This window comes from Tachypleus tridentatus, chromosome 4 (genome assembly GCF_004210375.1).
Source record: "Tachypleus tridentatus isolate NWPU-2018 chromosome 4, ASM421037v1, whole genome shotgun sequence".
In the NCBI taxonomy this organism is placed as follows: Eukaryota; Metazoa; Arthropoda; class Merostomata; order Xiphosura; family Limulidae; genus Tachypleus; species Tachypleus tridentatus.
Window position 1 is genome coordinate 84920342 of NC_134828.1, and position 25174 is coordinate 84945515.

The 25174-nt window shown below is 33.2% G+C and overlaps 1 protein-coding gene across 11 annotated transcripts in view; it reads right to left on the reverse strand.

The window, feature by feature from the left end:
* Nucleotides 1–14241, reverse strand: part of LOC143249600 (U11/U12 small nuclear ribonucleoprotein 35 kDa protein-like) — a 30534-nt gene extending 16293 nt beyond the window's left edge. For 2 of the 11 annotated variants that reach the window (XM_076499733.1, XM_076499725.1), the window contains exons 1-2: nucleotides 14163–14241; nucleotides 8138–8264 (exon numbers count right to left, since the gene is read on the reverse strand). In XM_076499733.1, the coding sequence (XP_076355848.1) occupies nucleotides 8138–8257 (120 nt within the window). In that variant the 5' untranslated portion in view covers nucleotides 8258–8264; nucleotides 14163–14241. Of the gene's footprint in view, nucleotides 1–8137; nucleotides 8280–9662; nucleotides 11683–12520; nucleotides 13274–14056; nucleotides 14076–14095; nucleotides 14115–14162 lie in introns of those variants that run through there. The other 9 variants (XM_076499732.1, XM_076499723.1, XM_076499727.1 and 6 more) reach the window with 9 other exon arrangements.
* Nucleotides 14242–25174: the final 10933 nt, after the last annotated feature.

Below are 25174 nucleotides of genomic sequence, written 5' to 3' on the forward strand. Positions count from 1 at the left end.
GTTTGGCGGATTTCAGAATGAATGACCTGAAGGAGCAACAACTTGCTGTGAAATTTTGTGTTAAACTTGGAAAATCTGTGACTGAAGCTTTTGCTATGCTTAACACGGCTTACGGTGATGTTGCTATGAAGCGTACGGCATGTTTCAAGTGGCATAAACGTTTTAAGGATGGTCGACAGTTTATTGAAGATGATGAGCGTCCTGGACGTCCTTCCACGTCAACTGACGACCCACACGTCGACAAAATCAACACCCTGTTGACGTCTGACTGTCAGGGAGCTTGCTGAAGAGTGTGGGATATCAGTTGGATCTTGTTACGAGTTTTTGACCGAAAAATTGAAGATGCACCGTGTTGCTGCGAAATTTGTGCCTCAGAACTCGTGAGTTTTTGGCCAAACACTCGATCACTGTTCTTCCCCACCCCTACTCACCTGACCTTGCTCCTTGTGATTTTTTCTTGTTTCCCAAACTCAAAAGACCCTTGAAAGGAAGAAGATTTGAGACGATTCCCAAGATTAAGGCAAATGCGACGAAGGAACTGGAGGACATTACAAAAGAAGCGTACCAGGACTGTTTCAACAAGTGGAAACACCGTTGGGATAAGTGTGTGCATTGGGGAGGAGAGTACTTTGAAGGGGTCCCAGACCTGTAACTTCTAAATAAAGTACATTTTGTTTTATGACGTTAGTCCGCGTATTTTTTGAACAACCCTCGTATAATAGAATAGTATGGTTTAAACAACTGTGAGACTGATTCAAACTATATGAAAGAAGTTAAGGTAGCATTACACACATTTTATGAAACCTATAGTATACCTTTAGTGAATGTTTTGTTGAAAAACAGAATATGGAAATAAACCATATGTAAAAACATCTTATAATGATTAACCCTTTTGAGGAGTGTCACAAGTCAAAGGCCATGTCATCAAGTTTGTTGAGTTGCATTCAAAATTTTAGTGAACTACTATTTTATGAAATTATATCAATAGATTTGGAATCAAATTGTAGATTATAATTCAAAATTTAATATTATATATGACTTAACTTCTTAATTTAAAAAATAAATATCAAAGGAACACACCTAAATATAGATTTTAGTAAGTCATGTGGTATGTTGAATGCAACACTGTTTAAAAATTAGTTTTTTGTGATGTCAAAATACTAAGTCTATAATTTTGTACAAATTGAGGCCTCTGTGTTTGATTCAATACATAAGCTGTATCTCAGCAAAATAAAATATATGAGATTCTTATTCTATATTTTAGCTTTTTGATGTTACAAACACTGTACCTTGATATAAACATACTTCAATATATGACATATTAATTACCAACCAACAGCTTAAAACATAAACTAGTGGTTTTCTAAGCCATTTTAAGCTGTGAAAAGACTACTACATTCTTTTCAACCAAGATTTTAAGAAGTCATGTTGTGTCTTTAGTCTGCTCAAAGTTTCATATTTTTTAAAACCTAAATACATCTTAGTTTTTAGCTTAATAAATTATAATGGAATTCTGTGGTATAATTAGTTATTTATGATTTTTTGGTTATTTGACTGTATGTATACAACTTAGAAAAAATTTTTGTTTGATATCCTCCACGTGCAAAATTTAAAAAAAGCTTATCAACCTTTGTCCAGCAGCAACAGAGTTCAGAGGTCATAGTGAGAACTCTTTGCATTACTTCTTGATTTATTCTTTTACATTTTAGAAAAGTAAACTTGATAATTTATATCTAACTACTAATAATCTAAATGTATAATAATTGAAATGTGACTGTATATTACAAAATATTAGTCCACTAAGAAACAGCCAGGACAGGGAAGACAAAAGGTCAGTTTTATATCATGAGATACATAACATTAGTATACATGCACCACGTCAATGCAGGTTATGTAACGTTAGCTAGGCAGGACTGGAAGGTCAATATAAAAAAAATTTTTATGATGGTTAGGAGATTGGTCAAGTGATAGACCTCACATAGTTGGAGTATAGCAAATAACAAAATATAGTATTCCTGAAAACAAATGTTTGAAATATAATTGAGAGGTTTTAGACATTATGTCAATAATATTTGAGATTTTTGAATAAAGAATAGTTTTTTAATCATAATATGAAATCACTTTGGACTCAGACTAGTAATGAAACAAATTTGATATTTTCACAAAGAAATCTTCAGTAAAAATGTTTCTTTAGAAAATCTGATTTTTGTGCACAAAATACTTGTAATTTTTACTAAAAGTCTATCAAATTTGTTGAAGATACACATGTTGTATCAAAAATAATAGTATAAACTCTTAATGTATACAAGTGTGTAGACAAATTCGTGTATTATACTGGGCATGTCATAAACCAATTAAGATACATTGTGAAACCAAGTTCTCATGTGTTAATTTAAGTATTGTCCAGTTTACAATTTTTATATGTCTATAAATAACATAACAAAACCTTGAGATTTAATTAAATACTGTAGTTTTAAATAAAGAAAGAAAAGAAGTGATAATTTTTCTATACTAAATATATATTTCCAAAGAGTACTTACATCCACTCACATAAATATTCTTTAGTGTTGCACTCTATATCCAAAATATTTTTCACATGCCCCAAGTCTTGATCTCCCACATACCTTACAATCCAGTGGTTCAACTACATCTCCCATGTAAATTATCATGTGACAATCCCCTACCACAGGAGCATCACACACTCTCATGATGCATGCAAGTCCCTCTATTCAATTCCACCAAATTATCATTGAGTTTTGGTACAGAAAAGAAGCACCAGTTTTCAGTGGGAGGAAGGGTAGGAAGTGTGAATAGAGGAAATATAAAATCAGTATAGTAAAAATATAACTTCCAATATGGTACATTAGCTCCACTCATTTAAATAACTAGGATCCAACTGAATAAGTGAAGAGAGTTGTGCAAAAGAAAAATAAAGAAGCATTTCTCAAAAGTATCCAAAGAACCTCATAAAAAGAGTAGATCTTTTCATTAGAGGATCAAGCATGGAAGACTATACCACTTCTGCACCAACACCGATGTGGGTGTAAAAAAAAAAAGATCATACCAGTAACAAGTAAACTACAATCCAAAACTGAGCCATTTGGTGGGTTACAAAAAGGATTATACTGTCTTCACCTCATGTTCAGCAGAACAGAGGGAAATCTAGAACCCCATGATCTGTGAGCATGACGTATAAGAGGAATGTGATAAACTGTTTCACCAATTCAGGAGTATGACAATCAGACAATTGGCATAAAGATTTATCTGTAATAGAAACCAATGCACTCAAAACTATTCTGCAGGAACCAAACTCAGCATAGTTAATTTCTCAGTATACTAAATTGAACACAGGTAGTGTAAGAGGAAAAACCATATTAATATGCAAGTTCAATCACCATGACCCAACAACACAGGTGGAGTAAACATGAGTATAACTGAGTGAGGGACAGACACAGCTGTAATACATGTGCAAGGACTTGCATTGATTGGTTTAGCTCTGAATCCAAAACCAAGCCACTGGAAACTGACATTTATAGAGGGATAGGAATGAAAGTCCCAAATGAAAGGATCAAATGCATTTATGACAGCTCACTCCAAAACTATAAAATCCCCTCAAATACTGAGACAAAGCATTAGATTAGAGAACATATCATTTACACCAGCTGAATACCACCACTTTACTCTCAAACTGAACATTTTTTACATTATTGTGTATCAATACAAAATTGAGAAGTATGCTTCCTAGATCCATCCCCCTAGCAGTTTGGAATTGAAAATTAGTAAGGACTCCCATTACTCCACTGGAAGAAAAAAAGAGAGAGTAAGTGAATTTCGATGCAGAGCCTGGAAGAGCATCAACACTAGAGACAGTGCAACAGATGCCCAAGAAAATCCTACTTTGAAAAGCAAATCATATATGACTTATTCAAGCAAAAGCATGGCAGAGATAGCTAACTATCCCCTACTATTTTAGCCATAAAGTCCACGGATGAGTACTGTCCAGAATAGGCATATTAATGAACCAAACTAGGAAAAACCTACATGCATTTTTGTGGAACATTTCATTTCAACAGTGAGCATTTCATGGCTACAGAAATTATAAATATAAAATCAATATGGCCTGACAGTATGGATTTGTTTACTTAAAATATACTTGGTCAGGCACCACCTGCCAAAGAGCAGGTTTCATACTGTAAAAAACACCTGAAAAAATAGATGTACCTATACACACACATGTGTGTACAAATACAAGTCTCGTGTGTCTCTTTCCAGCATTGCTACACAACTTAATGTGCCGAAATCTACTGTTCAAAGTATAATTGCCAAGTTTAAGCTTACAGGATCAACTGCTAACCTCCCTCGTTCCGGACGCCCCACCAAAATTCCAAAGAGAACCAAGAGGAAGGTTCTCAGAGAAGTTAGTAGGAACCCTCATTTAACACCTAATGACATACAGAAACTTGTAAGGGAAACTGGGGTTGAAGTAAGCACCTCTACAGTTACGAATATGTTACGCTCGTCTGGGTTTAAAGCAGGCCGTCCTCGTAGAACACCATATTTAAAACCTGTTCATTTAGAAGCACGATTGAGGTATGCCTTTACCTATTGGAAGAGAATTCTTTGGTCAGACGAGACTAAAATCCAGCTTTTCGGCCACAATGATGTTCGCTATATTTTCCGTAAGAAGGGAAAACGAAATCTTCCATTGAACACCATCAGTTAAACATGGAGGTGGCTTGATCATGCTATGGGGTTTTTTCAGCTCTTCTGGTGTAGGCAGCCTTCACCACATCAATGGAATCATGATAAAAGAAGAGTACATTGATATATTAGGCACTTATATCAAGAATGATGCTTGGAACTTGCGGCTTAGGCGTCGTTGGATCTTCCAGCACAACAATGACCCTAAATACACATCAATATATATGCAATCCTGGTTGCAGAGGAACCATATAAGCATTCTGGAGTGGCCATTGCAGTCACCTGACCTCAACCCAATTGAAAATGTTTGGCATGAGTTGAAGACCAGGGTTCATCAGCATCATCCAAAAAATTTGCAAGAGTTGGAGGCCTTCTGTAAAGAAGAATAGAAGAAAATACCAGTCGAGTACTGTCAAACCATCATGGAGGGCTATGAGGAGAGATTGCGCCAAGTAATTCACCTGAAAGGCTACACAACTGACCATTAAAGTAAATGCATGAACACTTTCTACCCCTCCTATGTTTAGTTATTTGTTTATAAACAGTTTATTTGTCATTCAATTTCCATAAATATTTATGTAGATGTGTGGTAGTATAATATTTATAATATACTATATTTTCATTATCCTATATGTGATACTTTTTAAGTTATGAGGAAAAAAACTACTCGCGACTCAGGGGTACAAACACTTTCTGTTGTAATTGTACATCGAGATGAAGTGATGTACAGCAACTTTCAAGCCTCAGGGTAAGAAATGTTTTGAATCATTTTCAAATGCTGTCTTTTTCCTTCCACCCACCTAGGGCATGAACAAAAGTGGGATAGGTGAGATCCACTACAATTTACAGAATGAGGGTCCATTTCACACTCACAGACATCATGGTTCTTTCCACCACAACATGCACACATCAAGGAACCACAACATGATTTGTTCAAGTGACCAAGCCACTGGCACTGGAAACATCTAAGAGGGTTTGGAATGTATAACCATACTCTGTAATTAAGATAATCTGCCATGATGGTGGCAGGTGAATGTGGTGATGTAAATGTCAGAATGAAGACAATGGTTGGCATCATAATTCCAACTTTATGAGTGAAGATGCGCCTCATTGCAGAAACTCCTTGGGTGGAGAAACCAGCAAGAATCTCTGACTCAGGGATGTTCTTCAAATCCCTCTCAACAATAACTACTCCTGATGAATTCAAAGTTGCATGAGGTGTAACCTCAATAGGTATATCCCCAATTTCCTTTAAATGCAAGGAGTTCACTGTGTTGAAATGTGTGAAGAGCCAGCAAGTCCCTCTAGTCCCTTCTGAATGAAAAAGAGAGATATCTGCCCTAAAGGTTTGTCTGAAAGAGAATGTAGTATAAGAAAATGAGGTACAACAGGTGTTACAGATGTTCAAGATTGTTGCTCAGAATCTTCAAGACATGGTTGTTTACCTATGGACTGTTTCTTCACTATTTTATTTAAATTTTTATTTGGAGGATCCATAATAAAAAAAGGAATATTTTGGTGCCCACTGACCCTACCCACCATGGGGCTCCATGAGAGGATGCACTACAATGCCAAACAAGGATACTGCAGCAACACCAGGGTTTTGAGCACTATACCTAAACACCAGCATCAGATACAATGTCCACAATACCTGTTGAGAACATCCAACACTAGTACTTGGTTGGCCCTTGCCCCAGTGGATCAGCCGATTGTCCCAAGGGAGGCCACCCCAAGGCTGCCCGTCTAAAGGAATTCAAGCCCAAAGTGGTGTGTTAGGGTTGGACCCCTCAACCACCAGGATCCTCTCCTCCCCTACACGGGTCACCACATATGGCAAATAAGTGGGTGATGTTTTAATCCCAGAGGAGGTAAACTGAAAGAACACAACCTTCCCAGGAGGTTCCCCACCACACAGAGGAATCCACATCGAGGGGATTGTAGATGGAGCAACCATGAAAACCATGGTTGTACTGGACAGTAAAAAGCATACATAAATTGCAGAGATAAGTTGGCAGTAAATGAGCCTAGACTAAACAGCATCTCTTCCCAGGAGATCCCAACAACAAAGAAACCATGTGTGTATAGAAAGAACCAGTGAAGCAAATCTGGAGGTAATCAAGGAGAAGCTATCTGTTGAAAATCAATCAGGATCTCAGTGGATCATTTTGGAAAGCTGGAGGATGGTATATATGTATGAAAATGTATGAAACAGAGCATACTTGAAAAATCATGTCTAAAAAAGGCTTAGGCTTAGCCAATTTCTTGGCATAGGACGACACAGAAAAATGAATAGAAGAAAAAAGTTGTCTGGATCCCCACTGACCCTAACAGGTTTGGCATGTTCAAAAGAAATAGGAGCAGAAGCAGGTTAATTCATATAATTATCAATCACTTGATGGATGAGAGTTGACAAGTTCACAATTACAAGTGGTAACTTGTACTTCAGAATTTATTGTTTAACACTTAAAAATCAAACAACCATACAACAGGAAAAAAACTAAAAAAATAAGTTATCAGAAAATTTTTTAAATTTTCAAAAATAAATGTACTAAGTTGAACAAAATACATGATGAAAGAGCACAACAAGAGAAGTGACAACTGCCAAACAAGAAGTGATAGTCCAGTAGAATCACATAAAGGGAATTGTGTCAGAAAAGTGTTACACACCTACTGGTGGAAGGTTGTCACGTAATGAATTACACGAAAGATGCAATTTAACAACTTCATTGTAAGGTATGTGGGAGCTAAAAACTTGTGGTATGCAAAACATTTTTTTTCATATGGACTCAGCACTGAACATTTATGTGAGTGAAGATAGCATAATGTATCAGAGCATTGTATCACAATTCTAAAGTTTGTTCAAGTGCTTCATTCCAATCGTACTGTACTCCATAATGTTTGTAAATAAATACTGAAACAATGTTGGCAAAATAATATCATAAACATAAAGTTACATCACAACAACATTATACTATGTTTCAACATACTGCTGTTTACCAACTGACTTTACTGAGCCATACATTTTCTCTAACTCAAGAAATTGCTTTCATCTTAACACAATTTGCATCAAAGAGAGCATTAACTTTTAATATAAGATTAAAAATGCAGCTCACTTTTAATAATTTATAAATTACTTTTATGCACATTTCTTTCATTTGAAATACCAATAATCCATAAACAATTCTGTAAATGCAAGATATTCTTGTTTTCAATTCTGTAAAATTAAATTTAAAAATGTAACATGAAAACATGGTTTATTAGATTCAATAATTTCACCTTGATGTGCTGCTACACATTTTACACTGAAAACTGTGATGGATAATCAAAAGTTTTAAACTTTAACTTTTATGTTTCATTAGCCTTGTAAACACACTTCCACTATCAGTATCTTAATAAACATACATTATAATGCTAACAAGCTTAAGCAGAAACTTACCTGCATAGCTCGAACAATCCCATGATCATGAGGTACAGTGTCTGTTCCATCTATACTTCCAGCTTGAAGAGGAATATATTCTTTAGCATATGGAGACCATTGGCTTTGGCTAAACATCATCTTACTGCTGTAATGAATAAGTCTACTTTTTTTGTTATCATTAATCAAAATTCAAGCAAACATTTAACTACAATCATACTCTCACTTTGTTCAATAAAACCATACAGGGTCATATAAAACTAACAGCATTTTCTTATAGCTCCACCAATAATTATATCAAAAAAGTTATAATTAGCATGTTGTATTAATAAGAGTCAATCCCAGTACTACACTAAACTAGATTCTGTAAGCATTTTTTATCAGGTATTTAAGATTTTATCCAAGTCTCTTTAACAATTCTTTTAACTTAATTCACAAATGCTAAAACTATGAATATTATCATGACAACCATAACTTATGTGAAATTTAAGATTTTATCCTTGTAAGCAACAGTTTAACAATCCCAGCATAAATATAAATTTAGCCCTGATAGCTCAAAATATTCCAAATAAGGAAAGTGCCTTTAAATTATAGCATCGTAATTACTGGTTGAATTAGTCAAGTTTAAACATGTAACTCATGAGTCACACAAAAAACAATTTTAGACACACAATCTAAGAACTGCAAGGGACCTATTGGTCTACTGAAACCATCTCAATAACTAATCAATAGAAATAAAAAAGTCCAACCTTATCATTCAAATATTTATCAAACATTAAAATCAATATTAAATACTGCACTTACAAAAATAGCTTAACAATGACCCAGTGCTGTGAATAATAAATCTTACATTAGTTAACTTAATATTGCAGTTAATACCACTAACTACTGCTGTGATCTCCTTTATACTTCACATAAAAAATTCAGGATTTTGCCAAATTGTTGGCCAGTTCTCTAATATGAATGTTGTAACAGTCATTATGTTGACCAAAATCAGTAGTGAATAGATTATTAGGGACCCAATAACCAACATTCACAGATCTTATCAGTAATTCTATGGTTAATGTTTATTACTATCTTGTATATTTAAATCCTTATACCATTATTGCATACAAGTTCTTTCTAATTAATTATTTACAATCATTAATTTAGATAGATCATGAGATATAAGAATATGTCTATACGTGCTGATGTCCCCTAAAAAACAATGAAGTATGTTGGACATTGTTGAGTAAAGCTAAGCTTGTTATGTTATTGTGAAGTTTATTTTTTTAAAAACATTGTTCAAAGTACTTGAATACCAGGTAATTATTTCTAAATACAAAATTTGAATTGTTATCTATTTTTTTTCTTTCAAAATTACTGTGTATATTTTTTCAAATATGGTACAGACTGTCATTGGGTTTGAGATCATCTAAAAAAGTCTTAAGGCAGAGTATAGAGGAAATATCAAAATCATAACCCTAATAGTAGAAACTGACCAGTTACACCATAGAGTATATACATATTTACATTACAGACAGTCAAACAGAACTTTTGGACTTACCAATTAATAAATTTCACTAACATTTAGATGACAGTGTACACACTCAAGGTACAGGAAATAAAAATGCATTAATTATATGTGATAGGCCTGAACAGAAAATTGTACTGAACTTTATACAAGTTGTAATAGGGAAAATAAATATCTTATAATCAAGTATGGTATCGTATAATAGTCAGAAATGGTGAAAAAAGTAATAAATGTTTACTTTTATAAAAAGATAATTAGTCTACACTATAAAACAATAGCATTTTCTCACAAAACCTAAAAAAACTACAGCCAACGTAAGTTACGTTTTCTTCAGTAATCTATGTTCATAATTCACAAAGTCCAAAAATCAAAAATAGTAGGTATATAAGACATATCTTTTTGCTGAACTTGTAATATTGCCATGCATTGGCCTACTGTAGTACGAGTAACAGTTGTCTATAGTAAATAGAGCATGGTTTAGTGTTTTAAATTACAATTTTTTTATAAATAATTTTAAAATAAAACTGATTTATAATTTAAAGAATTAACTTAAAAGATATTACAAGTTTTCTATATTATGTTGCACTGAGAAGAAACTGAAATGACAGCCTTTTTTTTCTTGCACACACTCTTTTACGCTTGAAATTCTACACCATGATAAAGTTTTTGTTTCAGATTTTTAAAAAAATAAACTTTTGCTCACAACCTCACAGGTTTTGGTAAAAAAAATCCACAGAACGAGATTAGTTTTAACCTTGGTAAAAGACAATGTTTTAAATACCCAGGACCCAATGCTGAGTCAATACAATTGTATACTCCTTTAGAAGTCATGAGGATAATTTTAATGAATAGCAAAAGTCAAGTTTATAATTAAGCCTAAGAAAAACTGTAATGCTAGCTTAAAGGCTTTTTGCAAATTAGATTGATACAAGTTGATTTACAACATCACAAATAAGGAACACTGAACAGTCTGACATATGACTGCAACTTAATTTCTGAGGATAACCTTACACTTCTGTTACTTGCTTTTTAATATTAACACTCTTGTATCAGTCAACATGTAAACATACGTTCTTTCATCTTTCATTTCTTAGAAGTACCACAATATGAATTAATTTATACATAAAACTATGTACTCATTGATCAGAAGTTGAAATTCTCAACCACAGGCTTGAAAAATCTAGTTAACTATTCTGACCAGAATCTACAAAGCAGCAAATAAACTTTTCCCACATTTAAACAAATAAAATTCACAAAATTCCATATGTTTACAAGGAATGTTGTGAATTTTATGTTAAAATGACTACAATCTTCTCCTTATAAAAACATAAAAGGTACACAAGCTAAAACAATATGAAGATGGCAAATTTTAATAAACATTGTGAAAAAAAATAGATAATTGAAAGGTTTGAGGTCATAATTTCCACCACCATCCCAAAACAAATTTCAAATTTAAAGGCATTAAAACCTGTAGAACAAAAATGTAGATTGTTTTTTTTTCAACTTTAAGGTCTCAGTATAAAAAATGAAACTTCTTTATATTCAAGGAACATACAGGAACAGTCCAGTAAAGCTAAAAACCTCTAAATGTATTTTAGCATGATATCATCTTACTTTTCTAATGAGCATAAAAGTTTCAAAATTAATTCAAGTCTAAATCTCTTGAAAATTCACCATCCCAACAAACAACCAAAGAGAGCAGAACTGCCAATAGTGTGAATAACTTAAGCCTTTATTTATGTCCTGTGACAATGTCAATACATATACCCAAAATAAACAAGAGAAACTGGTGAGGTATATCCCAAAATAAGGTCAATGTGTAATATGATTATAAATCTAATAATCTAAATATGAAATATTATTCTAGACTAATTTGTAATATGAAATTAGATTACTAGGTTGGAAGAGAATTTGGACACTATCATAATTAAAGTGGAGGCATTACATACTATCAGGAAATCCAAAAGTTATTTCAGAGTAAAAAGTAGTGAATTTAATTGTAACAAGCCTATTCTGTAGAGCAACGAATTTCAGCCCTCAGCTCCTGCAGATGAGGAACTATTGGAGGAAAGAAAAACAAAAGGGTCAGATAAAGATGAGAATCATAAGGAGGTTACAGTTATAAGTGATTTCTTGACACTGTACATGGATAGAAAGAATAGTCTTTGGTGTAAATAGGGAAAAAAGAATCAGATTATGCTATCCAGGGGGTGAAAAATATAATTAACAAAGCAAGAAATAAAAGATGCAGTTTTTGTGGTGCATGTAAGAACTTATGATGGAGGAAGAGGTAGGTCAGAGGAGCTAATTAATAAGTACAAGGTGTTGATAAAGGCATTTAAAGAAAAAGGTCATAACTTAATTTTGTCAGAGATACTGCCCTGAATTAATTATAACCTAAGTTATAAGTACATCACTATGGCTAAATGCTAGGCTTAGGTTAATATGCAAAGATGAGCATACTGGCTGAATGGACTTGTAGGATAAGTTCAGTGAATGAAGGAAGATTTATGAAATGGATGTTTTACATTTAATTAGAGATAGAAATGGGCTTGCTTTCTAAGGCTATTAATTCAGCTGTAAGGGAAGTTTTAAATGAGGGCTAGACAGTGGTGAGGGCTAGTGTAAACATAATGCAAAAAAAAAGAATAAAAAGGCAATGATGAGTTGTAATGCCAGAAGTATTAAATAAAACTCATAACCTTAGATCCTAGTTGGAATGGAGAATTTAGAAATAATGGAAAAAATTACAACATGGTTAAAGATAGATGATTTTTCATTTCTGAAATTTCTTTGAAATAACATTTTGGGACAATAAGGAACCTAGTGGTCTATTTTCACTGTATCACATTCTGTATTAAGTTTTAAAAAAATTTAAAGCCAGCCCTTACCATTCACGTATCAATCATGCTTTCTTCTAAACTCACTCAAATTTAATGCCTCTACAACATCTGAAGGCAACCCATTTCATAGGCCAACCAACTTATTTGAAAAACAAAGTTTTCTTTGCTGAAGATGGTTTCTACCTTATCTAATCTATATTTGTGTCTCCAGTTCTATAATTCTCACTGATAAGCATGATAAAACATGATGCATCAACATTATCAATTCCCTTTACAACCTTAAAACACCTCAGTCAGATCCTCTACTAACTCTTCTTTTTTTCCCCAAGAGAAAACACTTTGAGAGATTTCTACAACAACCCCTTCATTCAGATCAGTTTTAATTATAATAATTGCAAGATAATGTATGTGGGTTATTATAATTTGAAATATAAGTATAATTTTTATGGGAATAACTTTAACAGTGTTATGAAGAAAAGGGATCTTAACATAACAGTTGATTTGTCTCTAAAGTTAACCAAGCAGTGTGCTGTTGCTAGTAGCAAAATAAACAGAATTTTATGGTGAATTTACAGAATTAATTAATACAAATCTAGAGGTTATAATTTAATTTTACAAGTCACAGGTCAGGATAAATTTCGAATATTGTTCAGTCTCAGGCTTCTTACCTTAGAAAAGGCACTAAAATGTTAGAAAGGGCTCAGAGAAAGGTTACTAGAATGGTGCATGTGATGGAAAGGGTTGAAATCTCTCAAACTGTTTTATCTTGAACAAAGAAGTGTTATAGGGGATCTCACTGAGGTATTAAAGAGTGTAAAGGAATTGATAGTGTTGATGCATCATATTTTTTCATACTTAACAGTTAGTACAGTAGGACTAGGGGATACAAATATAAATTTTGGCAGGGTAGGAATCCTCTTCTGCTAAGACAGTTTCATTTTTCTAGTAGGGTGGTTCGCCTTTGGAATGAGTTGCCTTCCAATGTTGTAGAAGCAGTAAATTTAAATAAGTTTAACAAAAAGCTTCATGAGTATATGAATGATAAGGACTGGCATTGAGGGTATTTTTTAATTATTCTAATTCAGTTTGGAGGATGGAACAATAATGCGTTCCAATTTTTCCCAAACGTTACTCTGTGTCAAACTAACCAGTACTAACACTAATAGTAGTAGCACTACTATTACTATTAGTACTAATCTTAATAATTTATTAAAAGTACAAGCAGTAACAGTATTACTCGCAATAATACTACAGGGTGTTCGGAGAGTCACTGTGCAGTTTTGTAATCATATTTTATTCAGTCTATTTCAAGCCAGCAACTGATAGCGGTGTTTAGAAACAAAATAAGGATTCAGGCCTGTATTGATGCCAACAGGGGTCACTTTCAACATTGTTTATAACTATCATTCATATTTACCTCCTGTATTCTATATAGAAACATGTCTGTTAATAAATATTTAAGTGCACAGTGACTTTCCGAATACCCTGTATATACTATAGTATTATTACTAATACTAGTATCATTTGTTTAAGTATGAACATTCATAAAAAATTGACAATAAAACTTTAAAACCAGGCATTTACCAAAATTAAAAATTATTTTAATACAAAAATCTTATTTACAAGGCTTATTTTTATTTATTTTTGGTTTAGTGTTAATACAAAATGTTTCGTCTACATCACACAATACCTATTATGTAAATACTCAGCCAAAACATTCTTGCGCTCAAAACAAATTGCCCTCTAGCGGTGCAGTTTATTGGACTCAGAGGCCTTCAAAAAGTCGTTCAAAATTTAACACATACGCATATACATTTATTTATGCTAATATGGTTGTATTTTACTTTACATTATATTTTTGTTTGATTAAGCTCTTTACAATGAATGACTTATTTAAATGAAAAAAATACTTTTTGTCAGAAACTGTTATGATACTGATTTAACATTAGAGGACAACAAAACACCTTTTGGTCCACCTGAACTGTTATATTCACTAAATCAAACAAAATCCTTCGCCCATCAGTTGCTGAGCAACAGGTCTGAAGTTTTATAACACTAAAATTTGAGTTTCGATTTCCGTGGTGGCACAACAAAATATGCTCCATTATACAGTTATGCGCTTGACAACAAAACGAACTAACTAAACCATTTAAAAACACCATTTAAAAGCCAGCTTTTATTATTCAACTATTTATCAAGCTTTCCTCTTAGCTCTCTTAAATTAACTGAATCTACCAGTAACTGAAGGCAGCCCATTTCAGAGGCCATTTACCCTGATAGAAATACTAAAATGGTTGTTCTTGTATTATATTTATATCCGTTTTCCTCTGGCGTATTTTGCTATTGTATGTAAAATGTTCATGAAATATGGATGATTCTCAGTGATATTTATTATAATTTAATACAAACTCTCTTTGACGTATAACTAAAGTTTTACTTCCTCATAAGTTGAGAAGGAGAGGGTGATTATGAAGTCAATTTCGCAGTTCAGCTCGTCATATCTGATAAGCAGTATGTCATAAGATGCAGATACTACAGTTCTCAGATGTTGCCATTATAGACGTCACTACGACCCAATGCCTGATCAATCACAATAACTGTTCAAAATGTAATCCTCCATCGTCCGGAATGCATTTCATTCATATGAAAATGTATATTACAGCAAAATCGCGCATTTCATCTAGTATGATGATATCTTTCTGGACAATTATATCTTTGAGGTCTAGATCTGTACGAGGCTTCCCCCGATACATGTGTGACTTTAGGCACCTACACAGCCATAATTCGAGTGGTAGTAGGCCCAGCGAATGAAATGGCCATTTACAAGTAAAGTGATGCAAAATGATTCTGTCATGAAAAGGTTTACATGGGATGTATTTCACTTGGTTACCAAAATGCGGAGGAGTATCAACCTCCATGTAATCCATAATGTATCAAGGACCTGGCATGGCCTAGCGCGTAAGGCGTGCGACTCGTAATCCGAGGGTCGCGGGTTCGCGCCCGCGTCCCGCCAAACATGCTCGCCCTCCCAGCCGTGGGGGCGTTATAGTGTGATGGTTAATCCCACTATTAGTTGGTCAGAGAGTAGCCCAAGAGTTGGCGGTGGGTGGTGATGACTAGCTGCCTTCCCTCTAGTCTTACATTGCTAAATTAAGGACGGCTAGCACAGATAGCCCTCGAGTAGCTTTGTGCGAAATTCCAAAACCAAACCAAACCATAATGTATCAATATTCGGAGGAGCATCAGCCTGCATATAATCCATAATGTACCAATATTTGGAGGAGCATCAGCCTGCGTGTAGAACATAGTGTCTATTACACTTCGTTACTGCAAGATGGGAATCAGATTAGTTTTGAGCCCTGGAGAGCAATTTGAAGCATTGACTGTGAATCCATGAGCTGATGCTTCTTCAAGTACGGTCAAATAACAGTTTCAGTTGTGAACAGCAGCACACTGTCACCGTAGCATCATAGAGGTGTATAGAAAATGCTACATGTGGATTAGTTTCCAACTGGATAATGCAGTTATACATGCTGACACTTTCAAAGAGGGTGAAGTTTGTTTTGTCAGTCTATATAATATTGGCTAACCATTGGTCATCAACTTTTAGTCTTGTCAAGAGATTTAACGCAAAATTAATATGTTGAGTTAAACTGTCTTTTTCAATGCTTTAACATTTTGTAGCTTCTAAGGTATCTTTCAAGACTGACACTGGACGACATAATTCATAATTCCACATCCGTATGTACTTATGCTGGCTTGTTATGTTACGGCATGAATAACCTCAGCAGTGATTCTATTGGGTTTCGGTGGTCTGCATGTACGTGAATTATCACAAGTGCAACCTCGCTCAAATGTTTTCATCAACTTGTACACAGCAACACTGAAACATTTGAAAATGTTATGCACTCTACGGTATTTTCTGAGAGCTACCTTGTCACTGAATCCTTGGGTGTAATACTTGTTAGTAGTTCTTCACACTTCTTTGCTTCATGTTGGTTGAATGGGAGTAGCTGCACTGAGATTAGCAGGTAAATTCACGTCCATAGTATGCATGCGTAATAAATCACAGTGACATCCCTTGTGATATTTGCATCCGCATAAACACGTCTGCGCAATTTGACAGTCCTATCCCATGCCGTTTGTGAGGTACAATGCGTTGAAGCACTCATCTTTTTTTATAATTAACTTATAAATACATTTGTCATATTAGTGTTTTAACTTCTCAGTTGTTTATTATATTAATTACATATACGTAGTTTACAATTATGTGAAGCAAAAGCAAAAACATTACAGAAATATAGTTGCCTCTACTAGATAAAGTTAGGGTGGTATTAAAGTGCACTGATATTCGTCAGGTAGCAAAAGGTTTCCACAAAGGTCAGGTTCAGAAAATATTATGCAGAGAATAAATTTAACACGGACAAAAAACTAACAAATAAAAAAAAATATTTATTCGTTAAATTGTTTGTCCGTTTTACCAATGTGACTGTCATTTTATTTGTTGGTAATGGTTGCTGAAACTCGAGTGGCTTTCCAAAAGTCCGCTCGAAACAAGGGCAACAGTAGTTATATTATATCGCAATTTCAGGTCAGACGAAAAGTCCAAAATCATTTAAATTTGTTCAAGTATCCGGGGCAGACCTTAAAATTGGTTTGCTCCAAACTAGGGAATGGACATAACAATAATCTTGATTCAAAATTGATGACTTTTTTTTTATTTTTCGATATCAAGTTAATAATTACATCGCACCTACATGGAGATTAACTACTGTGAAATTTAAAAAAATCTTATTATAATGAAACTTGCAATGAATACATCCAAAACTTGGATCTCGGAAACTACCGCACTAATAATTACCAATTATAAACGAGTAATATTTTTATAACTAGACATTTTTATAGCTGAAAAAGAAATAAAACAATTGCAGTTTTCATAAAAATAATATGTTTCAGATTTAACCAATAAATATCACAAAAAGGAAGTAAGTTTCAAGTGAAAAATAATCAAAATACGAACTTAAAATTTTTGTTTCTCTTTAGTGAAAATCCCGTGAGTATTGCAACAGAAAATGATTTGGTAGTTTGAAATTAAGCACAGAACTACACAACTGGCTATCAGTTCTCTACGCACTGAGGATATTGAAACTGGTTTTCAAGTGGTGTGAGTCTACAGACATACTGCCGTGCCACTTTTGCTAATAACTGCGTCTACAAGGAAATACTTTAACAGAACCTACTCTGTGATGTAACTCTGTGATGGTAGCTCATTACTAAACTAAAATTTCAATAAAATCCTCTTTCTCATGGATGACGAACATTAAACTTAAAATTGGGTCGATACAAGTAGTGTGTAGAGGCGCAGATAACCCACCTTGTAGCCTTGTGCTTAACAACTACCAAATATTTTAAGGAACATATACTATTTTCCAAATAACCACACTATGTGATGGTTACCTTATAATCCAGTAACTTCTGTAACTGAAGCTGACTGGACCTTTCTGTAGCATTGATGCTTCACATTTAAGTGTTATATTTATGTAACGTCAAAGTTGAGAACGACTTGGTTATTAGAGGATCTTAAGTAATCATCTTTAAAAAATGCCTTTTTGATACGAGATATTTGTTTGTGTTTTTGTTTGTTTGTAGAATTTCACGCATTTTCCATCATTAACTTAGAAAGGATAGACTAGAGAGAACCAGCTAGTCAACACCATCCACAGCCAACTCTTTTACTGACGAACAATAGCATTGGCAGTAATATTATAATGTATGTTTGGTTAAAAGAGAGGAGTATGTTCAATGATGGGGTTCTAACCCGAGACACACCCCAATCGTCTAATTTCTCTGAAAAGAGGGACCAACATGAACAAGTGGTTAAGGCATTCTACTCGTAATCTAAGGGTTAGGGGTTCGAATTCCTGTCACACCAAACATACTCAACCTTTCAGCTGTGGGGGCATTTTTAAGTGATTGTCAATCCCACTATTCGTTGGTAAAAAGAATAGCCCAAGAGTTGGCGGTGGGTGGCGATGACTAGCTACCTTCCCTCTAGTCTTATCCTGATAAATCAGATACAGCTAGCGCAGATATCCTTTGTGTAGCTTTGTGCAAAATTTAAAAACAAACAAACTAACTAAAAAGGGGAGATAAAAATCGAAATAACTATTGTTAGAAGAGAAATAACTTCAAAAAACCTAGGAAAGTTTCTCGTGTTTGGGTATATATATTTGTATACCCAGGAGGGTCAGGTACACTAGACCTCTTCCTTTTTCCATTACTTTGTTGGAGTGGCCAGATTAATATATTACGAGTAAATACTGAATGGCTGGAATAATATGATAATTTTAGTCTGGTCCTTTTCAGGGCAATGTCCATTTATATTGTTCTTTCATATTTTTTAAATAAGTCCAGAACGTAGGTGGCCTGTTTTATTTTAGCTCTATTTAATTATTACTATTGTTATTATTAATTTAAGTAATTTTATCTTAATGATCTGATGTACAAATTTAAAGGGGAGAGGTATTTAGGTCTCTCTTCATCATATGTGCAATATCTGTCTAGTTCGCATAACAACTCATTTTTTCGCCAGTTTTTATCAAAATATTTTATTGTACTCTGTAGAAGTCTATCTGGTATTGTTTGTGTATTTGAGTATTTGGGCATGAACTTTAAGGAAGTGGTTTTAGGTACTCTGTATGCTGATGTAATTAGTGTATTCTGTAATGTTTGGAGTTTGGTTTGTTTGTTTTTTTCACTTACATTGATCCATGCAGGAGCTGCATAGTCTATTACAGGTCTAATGTATGTCTTGTATATTTTAATTATGTTTTCCGATGTTGTTCCGTAGTTTTTACCAGTTAGACTCCTAGCATAGTTTATTCTTCGCCAAATTTTTACATGTTTTATCCATGTAAGTTTCGAATCATATGTTAACCCTAAAAATTCTGCAGATGCAGCAGTTTGGAGAAGCTTTCCGTTCATGTAGATCTGAGGTTGAACTTTTTGATGTTTTGTTGACCTAGGAAAGTTTGTTTGTTTTTGGAACTTCGCGCAAAGCTATACGAGGGCTATCTGCGCTAGCTGTCCCTAATTTAGTAGTGTAAGACTAAAGAGAAAGCAACTAGTAATCACCACCCACCGCAAACTCTTTGGCTACTCTTTTACCAACGAATAGTAAGATTGGGCGTTATAAAATGACAGTATGGCCAGAATGATTAGAATTTACTATAAAATGTGTCTCAATTGAATAATAAATAATAGACTTGCCACAATACGGGTTGTTCAAAGAGTAAACATCCAAATAAAGACATCGAAATTTTACAACCAAAACACACCAAATTACCTATATTGTGATGATTATTCACTAAATAAGTAGTTTTTAAATGATTAAGCCTAGGGAAATAAATGTTCAAATTAAAATGAAATAAAATAAAATAAACATGAAAAAAAGATAAACTTTTAATGATATAGTTTATGTCTTAGAAGACAGGTGACAGCTCTGTTTAGTTTATTAATTAAGGGTAAAGTTGTAATATGCAATACGTCCACTCTAGTGATAGCATTCCGATTTCTAGACCTACTGTTTTACCAATGAGTCACCGGAAGCAATTTAACTTAGAAACACTGATATTAAAATAGTATATATCAAATACTTTAATTTTATGCAATATATACCCAAGGTAATTATCTACAAAATAATGCCATCAGAGTATGCATGAGTTATGAGAAAAGCATCCAATTAAAGTTATTCTGGGCGGTCTAATATTATCTGGAAAGCAACTAGTAAATTAATAGAATGGCATATATGCACAAAACATAGAATCATTTTAAATAAAAAAGCGTGAAACAATAGGCCCCTTCTGAAAATCTAATTGAAGGAACAATCAATAGACAAAGCTACAAATTTCAAGGAGAGCTAAGCTTTTTTGTATTAAATAAAATCCATATGAATTGTGCCAAATATAAAATATTCAAAGTATAATCACGTAAGTTCATTTTAATATATATCCTAAAGAAGTTGTATGAAGAAGGTTAACACAAAAAATTAGTAAAACCTGCTTTACAAACTTAAAGTGTTTAGTTAAATATAAAATGTATTTAATCAATGTCATGTAAAATGGACAGAATTCTCTAAAGTAAACTGTCTGCTTGGAAAGATAATTATGCCTCGCCGAGTGGGACATCTGAATACTCGTATGCCTTTTTATCGTTTTAAAGTGTTTCTATGACATGCAAGAACAAAAAACTTCGCAGTGACTCGGTGGAATTCCTGAGCACTTATAACATTAAAAACAAAGTTTTGATACTCGAGTTGGGCACAAAACAGACAGCCCATTGTATAGCTTTGTACTTTAATACAAAGAAACAAAGAATAGAAAAAAACGACATTAGTAAACTAGTATTTTAAAATATTGATGTTATGAATAATTGGATGCTGTGTTTCCGTAGTTTATGAATATTACAGAACTGAAGCTGGAGTGATATCATTTTATTCTGAATATAATATGATATTTCATTTGCGATTTATCATAGAACAGACCTTATATCTATTAATGACAATTTTGTAATGCTCAAAGAATGTTTGGTGAGTGTGTCGTGTAAGTTATGTGACAATAATTTGCTCCAATATTATATATGTTAACACCGTCAGAAACCTCCATATAATTATCATTAATTTTAGCTTAAAAAAAAGTCATTAGACCTAGGGTCTCCCAACTTGCTGCTGAAACCGTACTTAAATATTTATCTATATAATACTGTTCACATGTACTTGAAAATAAAGTATAATCACATGTTTAAGAATTATCTTTGTTTATCATTACACGTTTCTTTAATTCAAGTTGAACACCGTATTTTACAATAAATGGATATCATGCCATTTGTTATAATGCTGCGTTATTTATTAGGTGATCACTTTGCCACCTGTAACAAATGTTTGTGTATTGTTTCATTTTCATTAATTTTATTTTTGTTTTGTTGTGCTTTATTCTTTAAACATTGTTTTTGTAGGCAACTGATTCTTTTGTCTTATCACTTCTATCTTTCATCTTGTTCTTATAATGCTTAAATATATCTGGATTGAGACTGCATAAGTTTCATCATGATGTTAAGGATTTCTGTATTGTATAGCCATACCATAATATATATATATATATACTGCTCTATAGTTAACTTTAAAATTTTCAATATGAATCTCTTTCTGTTTTTCTTTATCGATGATAGGTCGTTACGTATTTTTTTATCTTGTATTTTTCAAACCAAACGGATTTACTAATATATATTTATTTTAATATCGATGTTTGTTGAAGTTAAAAAAAAATTTAGAAATGCATAGTAACATACATTGTTAAACGTGTATTGCGAAATTCCTGCACATTCACTACATTTGTAGAAGATTCTCGAGCATAAGAATCAACAATGTATATATGTATGTAATATACCAGTATTGTTGTCTCAGCCGAAATTTCTAGAAGATATCCTCCCATGCTTTTAAAAGATAACTAACGCAACACAAAGTGACTGTGTTTTTTGTTGGTTTGCTAGAGTTGGCATACTATAAACCTCGAAAGCTATAACTGTAATTTACGCATATTAATTGAGAAACTACAGATATTTGATCAGAAATGTTTATAGATTTCGGGCATTACAAACTATTTAATTTCAGCGGATTAATATCAGACGTTAGTAATTTTACGAAGACATTATGTAAGGTTAACTGTGAATAAGTCACGTATGATCAGTGAAGAGCTAGCTAGTTTCCTTTTAAGTGAATTGTGCTTATATCAACTCAGAATTAATCACTCATTGTGAACCCTCGATAAGATATCAAGGAAGATCTGGATCGGATAGAAGATTAAATACTGTTTGTAGGTTTGTAAAACTTTTACTTATAAATTATTACTTCTAATAATTATTTGTTACAACTGTTATTATAAGTTGTGTTATTATTTGTATATTAAAATTTATTTGTGTTTAGAAAGAAAACCGTGTGTATCAATCTTGTTGGTAAATTCCATACATTTAATACATCTCTACATTTAATTAACTTCTAAATTAAAACTGAAATTTAACTCAGTTTCAGGCAATTTTAAATCGTAATACGTTAACATAATAAATTGGAGACTCGTCTGAGATAAATTATAATACGCAACTATGATTACAGTGATCGAAAGGTTTTATCACTCTTAGGCACTTATGCTTATCGATATATATTTCATTATATTGTTCAATTTACACATTCTTCGTTGTAGAGAACATTACCAGTTTTGTTCTTCGTTCCATTATTAAATAAATATTTCTGAAATATATTTATATATTTATTTCATTTTAAAAATGATGAGGCAACAGTGGCCAATGAGCTTTTCGAAGATGCGTAAAATTATTTACGCATTGAATTTAATTATTCTGAAGTCTTGTCAAACTTATAATACCGTACCTAATTTTCTAAGGATTAAACGTGCAAAAAAATGTTGCTTTCTAGCAAAACAACTTAAAAATATCACGAAAAACTCTCTATCCTGATCTCCAGCTTTGTTTTAACGACTGTTAGTTAGTATTTCTTTACATGGACAAATAAACTAAACTTTAAAAAATCTTGAAGATCCTTCCTCTAGTAGAAAATCTAAATTTCAGTCTACTGGTTTTCACTCAGGTATTCTTTGTGAGTGTGGGTGGTTTTCTGTCAATAAAGCCACATCGAGTCATTTGCTATGTCCACCGAAGGGAATCGAAACTCTGACTTTAGGGTTGTGCATTTAAAGACTTAACGCGGTTTTTGCTGTAGACTTCGTTACGGGTTACCAAAAACTCTCAAAGTTGACATATGCATGAGGACCATTGTTTTCACCATTTATACTTGCAATCATAAGGTAAACTGTCTTAAAAGCCTTTCTTTCTCTAACGGAGTTCGCTTCTTAAAAGTTTATTTTTAGAACAGTTTCACCACTTTTTAAAATAAAAATTGTAATTGTTAGTTTGCCCCAAACTAATCTTTACGACATGCTTCGATGTAGAGTCCTTATTTAATAAAATCCCTCTCAATGAAACTATTGATTTAACCACAAGTCTAGTATATCATGATCAGAACACCGAAAGAAGTATTTCAAAACGTTTTTTCTAGGGGGGGATTTGCACTTCATTTTTTAATAACGTTATTTATGACCAAGTGTCAATGAGGTGTTTCCTTGTCCATATTCTATAACACTTATTCTTCGGGTATCAGGAAAAACAATGGTTGACTGAATTTCCTGGTATATTCAAGCAAAGTCATTACACTAACTATGTTGAAGACATATTTGTATTGAAAAATATATATGTAAAAATGGCTGGTTTGGGTTGAAAAAAATTTTATGTAGAGGAACGAACAACGTTTCGACCTTCTTTGCTCCTCTGCATAAAAATTTTCTCAACCCAAAACCAGCCGTTTTTACATATATATTATTCTCTACAAGTGGTTTTTCTCGTCATCACTGATTAAACATTTTTATTGTTTAATAAAATTGACCACGGTATTTCGTTTCTAAAACACCTTTTAAAATAAATTCATAATATCAAATTTACTAATTAATTTAAAAATTAATTTACAATTAATATTTTAGAAGTTATTGTCGAGCATACTTCATCCACCTTTCGTGTTAGTTACTTTTGGATATTTGTTACAACTTTGAAGGTTTTATACAGGCAATCTTGATTTTTGTTCTAACGAGCTGTTCATACTGTAGTAAATTTTCCTTTTTAAAACAAGTTCGACCCCAGTGATACAACAGCAAGTCTGCGGACTCACACCGCTAAAAGCCATGTTTCGATACCTGTGGTAGGTAGAGCACAAGTAGCCCTTTGTGTAGCTTTGTTCTTACTTCCAAATAACCTAAACCGAATTTTAAACAAGAATTATTTACATTAAGTACGTGTTGCAGAAAAATGGTTTTCTTCCTAATATTTGTTTGTTTGTTTTTCAGGTAAGCACAAAGCTATATAAAGGGCTGTCTGTGCTCTGCCTTCTACAGGTATCAAAACAAAGTTTCTAGCGTTGTAAGCCTGAAGACATGCTGCTGGCAACTGGGGGCTCTTCCAAGTCATATGGATAATAATATTAAAAATTCAAGGACAATTGTATCCAATAATATTAAGTTTTTGCTATTCCAACTGCTGTTAAGATCTTTATTACCTTTACATTTCCTTATGCATATAACGAATGTTTGTATTTAATATTTCAAATTGTTCAGCCCTGCTTGTACTGAACTGCACGACAGATCTGTTTTTAAACTTATTTTTTCTCGTTCGTCTAAGACTCGTATGGCTTGATAATTAGAGCACACGACGAGCGATGTGAGAGTAAGGAGTTCGAAACCCGTCTTCTAACATGCGCGTCCTTTCAGCCGTTGGGCCTTATTAAGTGACGATCAATCCTACTATTTGTTGCTAAAGAGTAGCTCAAGAGGTGGCGGTGGGTGGTATTTTTCTCTATTTTATCCCTTCAAAATTACAGACATAGACAGATATAGATTTGCGCGAAATTTAAAACAAAATATTATATGGAATATTTTAGTATTGGAGACTGAATCGAAATTCGAAAGAAATTAAATCAAATAATCGTGTGTGATGTTTCTTTCAGAAATTACAAAAATCCTTGGTTGTTTAAAAATGTATTTGCTTTTTTATATTCTAAATACTATCTTGGTTCAACGACCAGGCATCTCC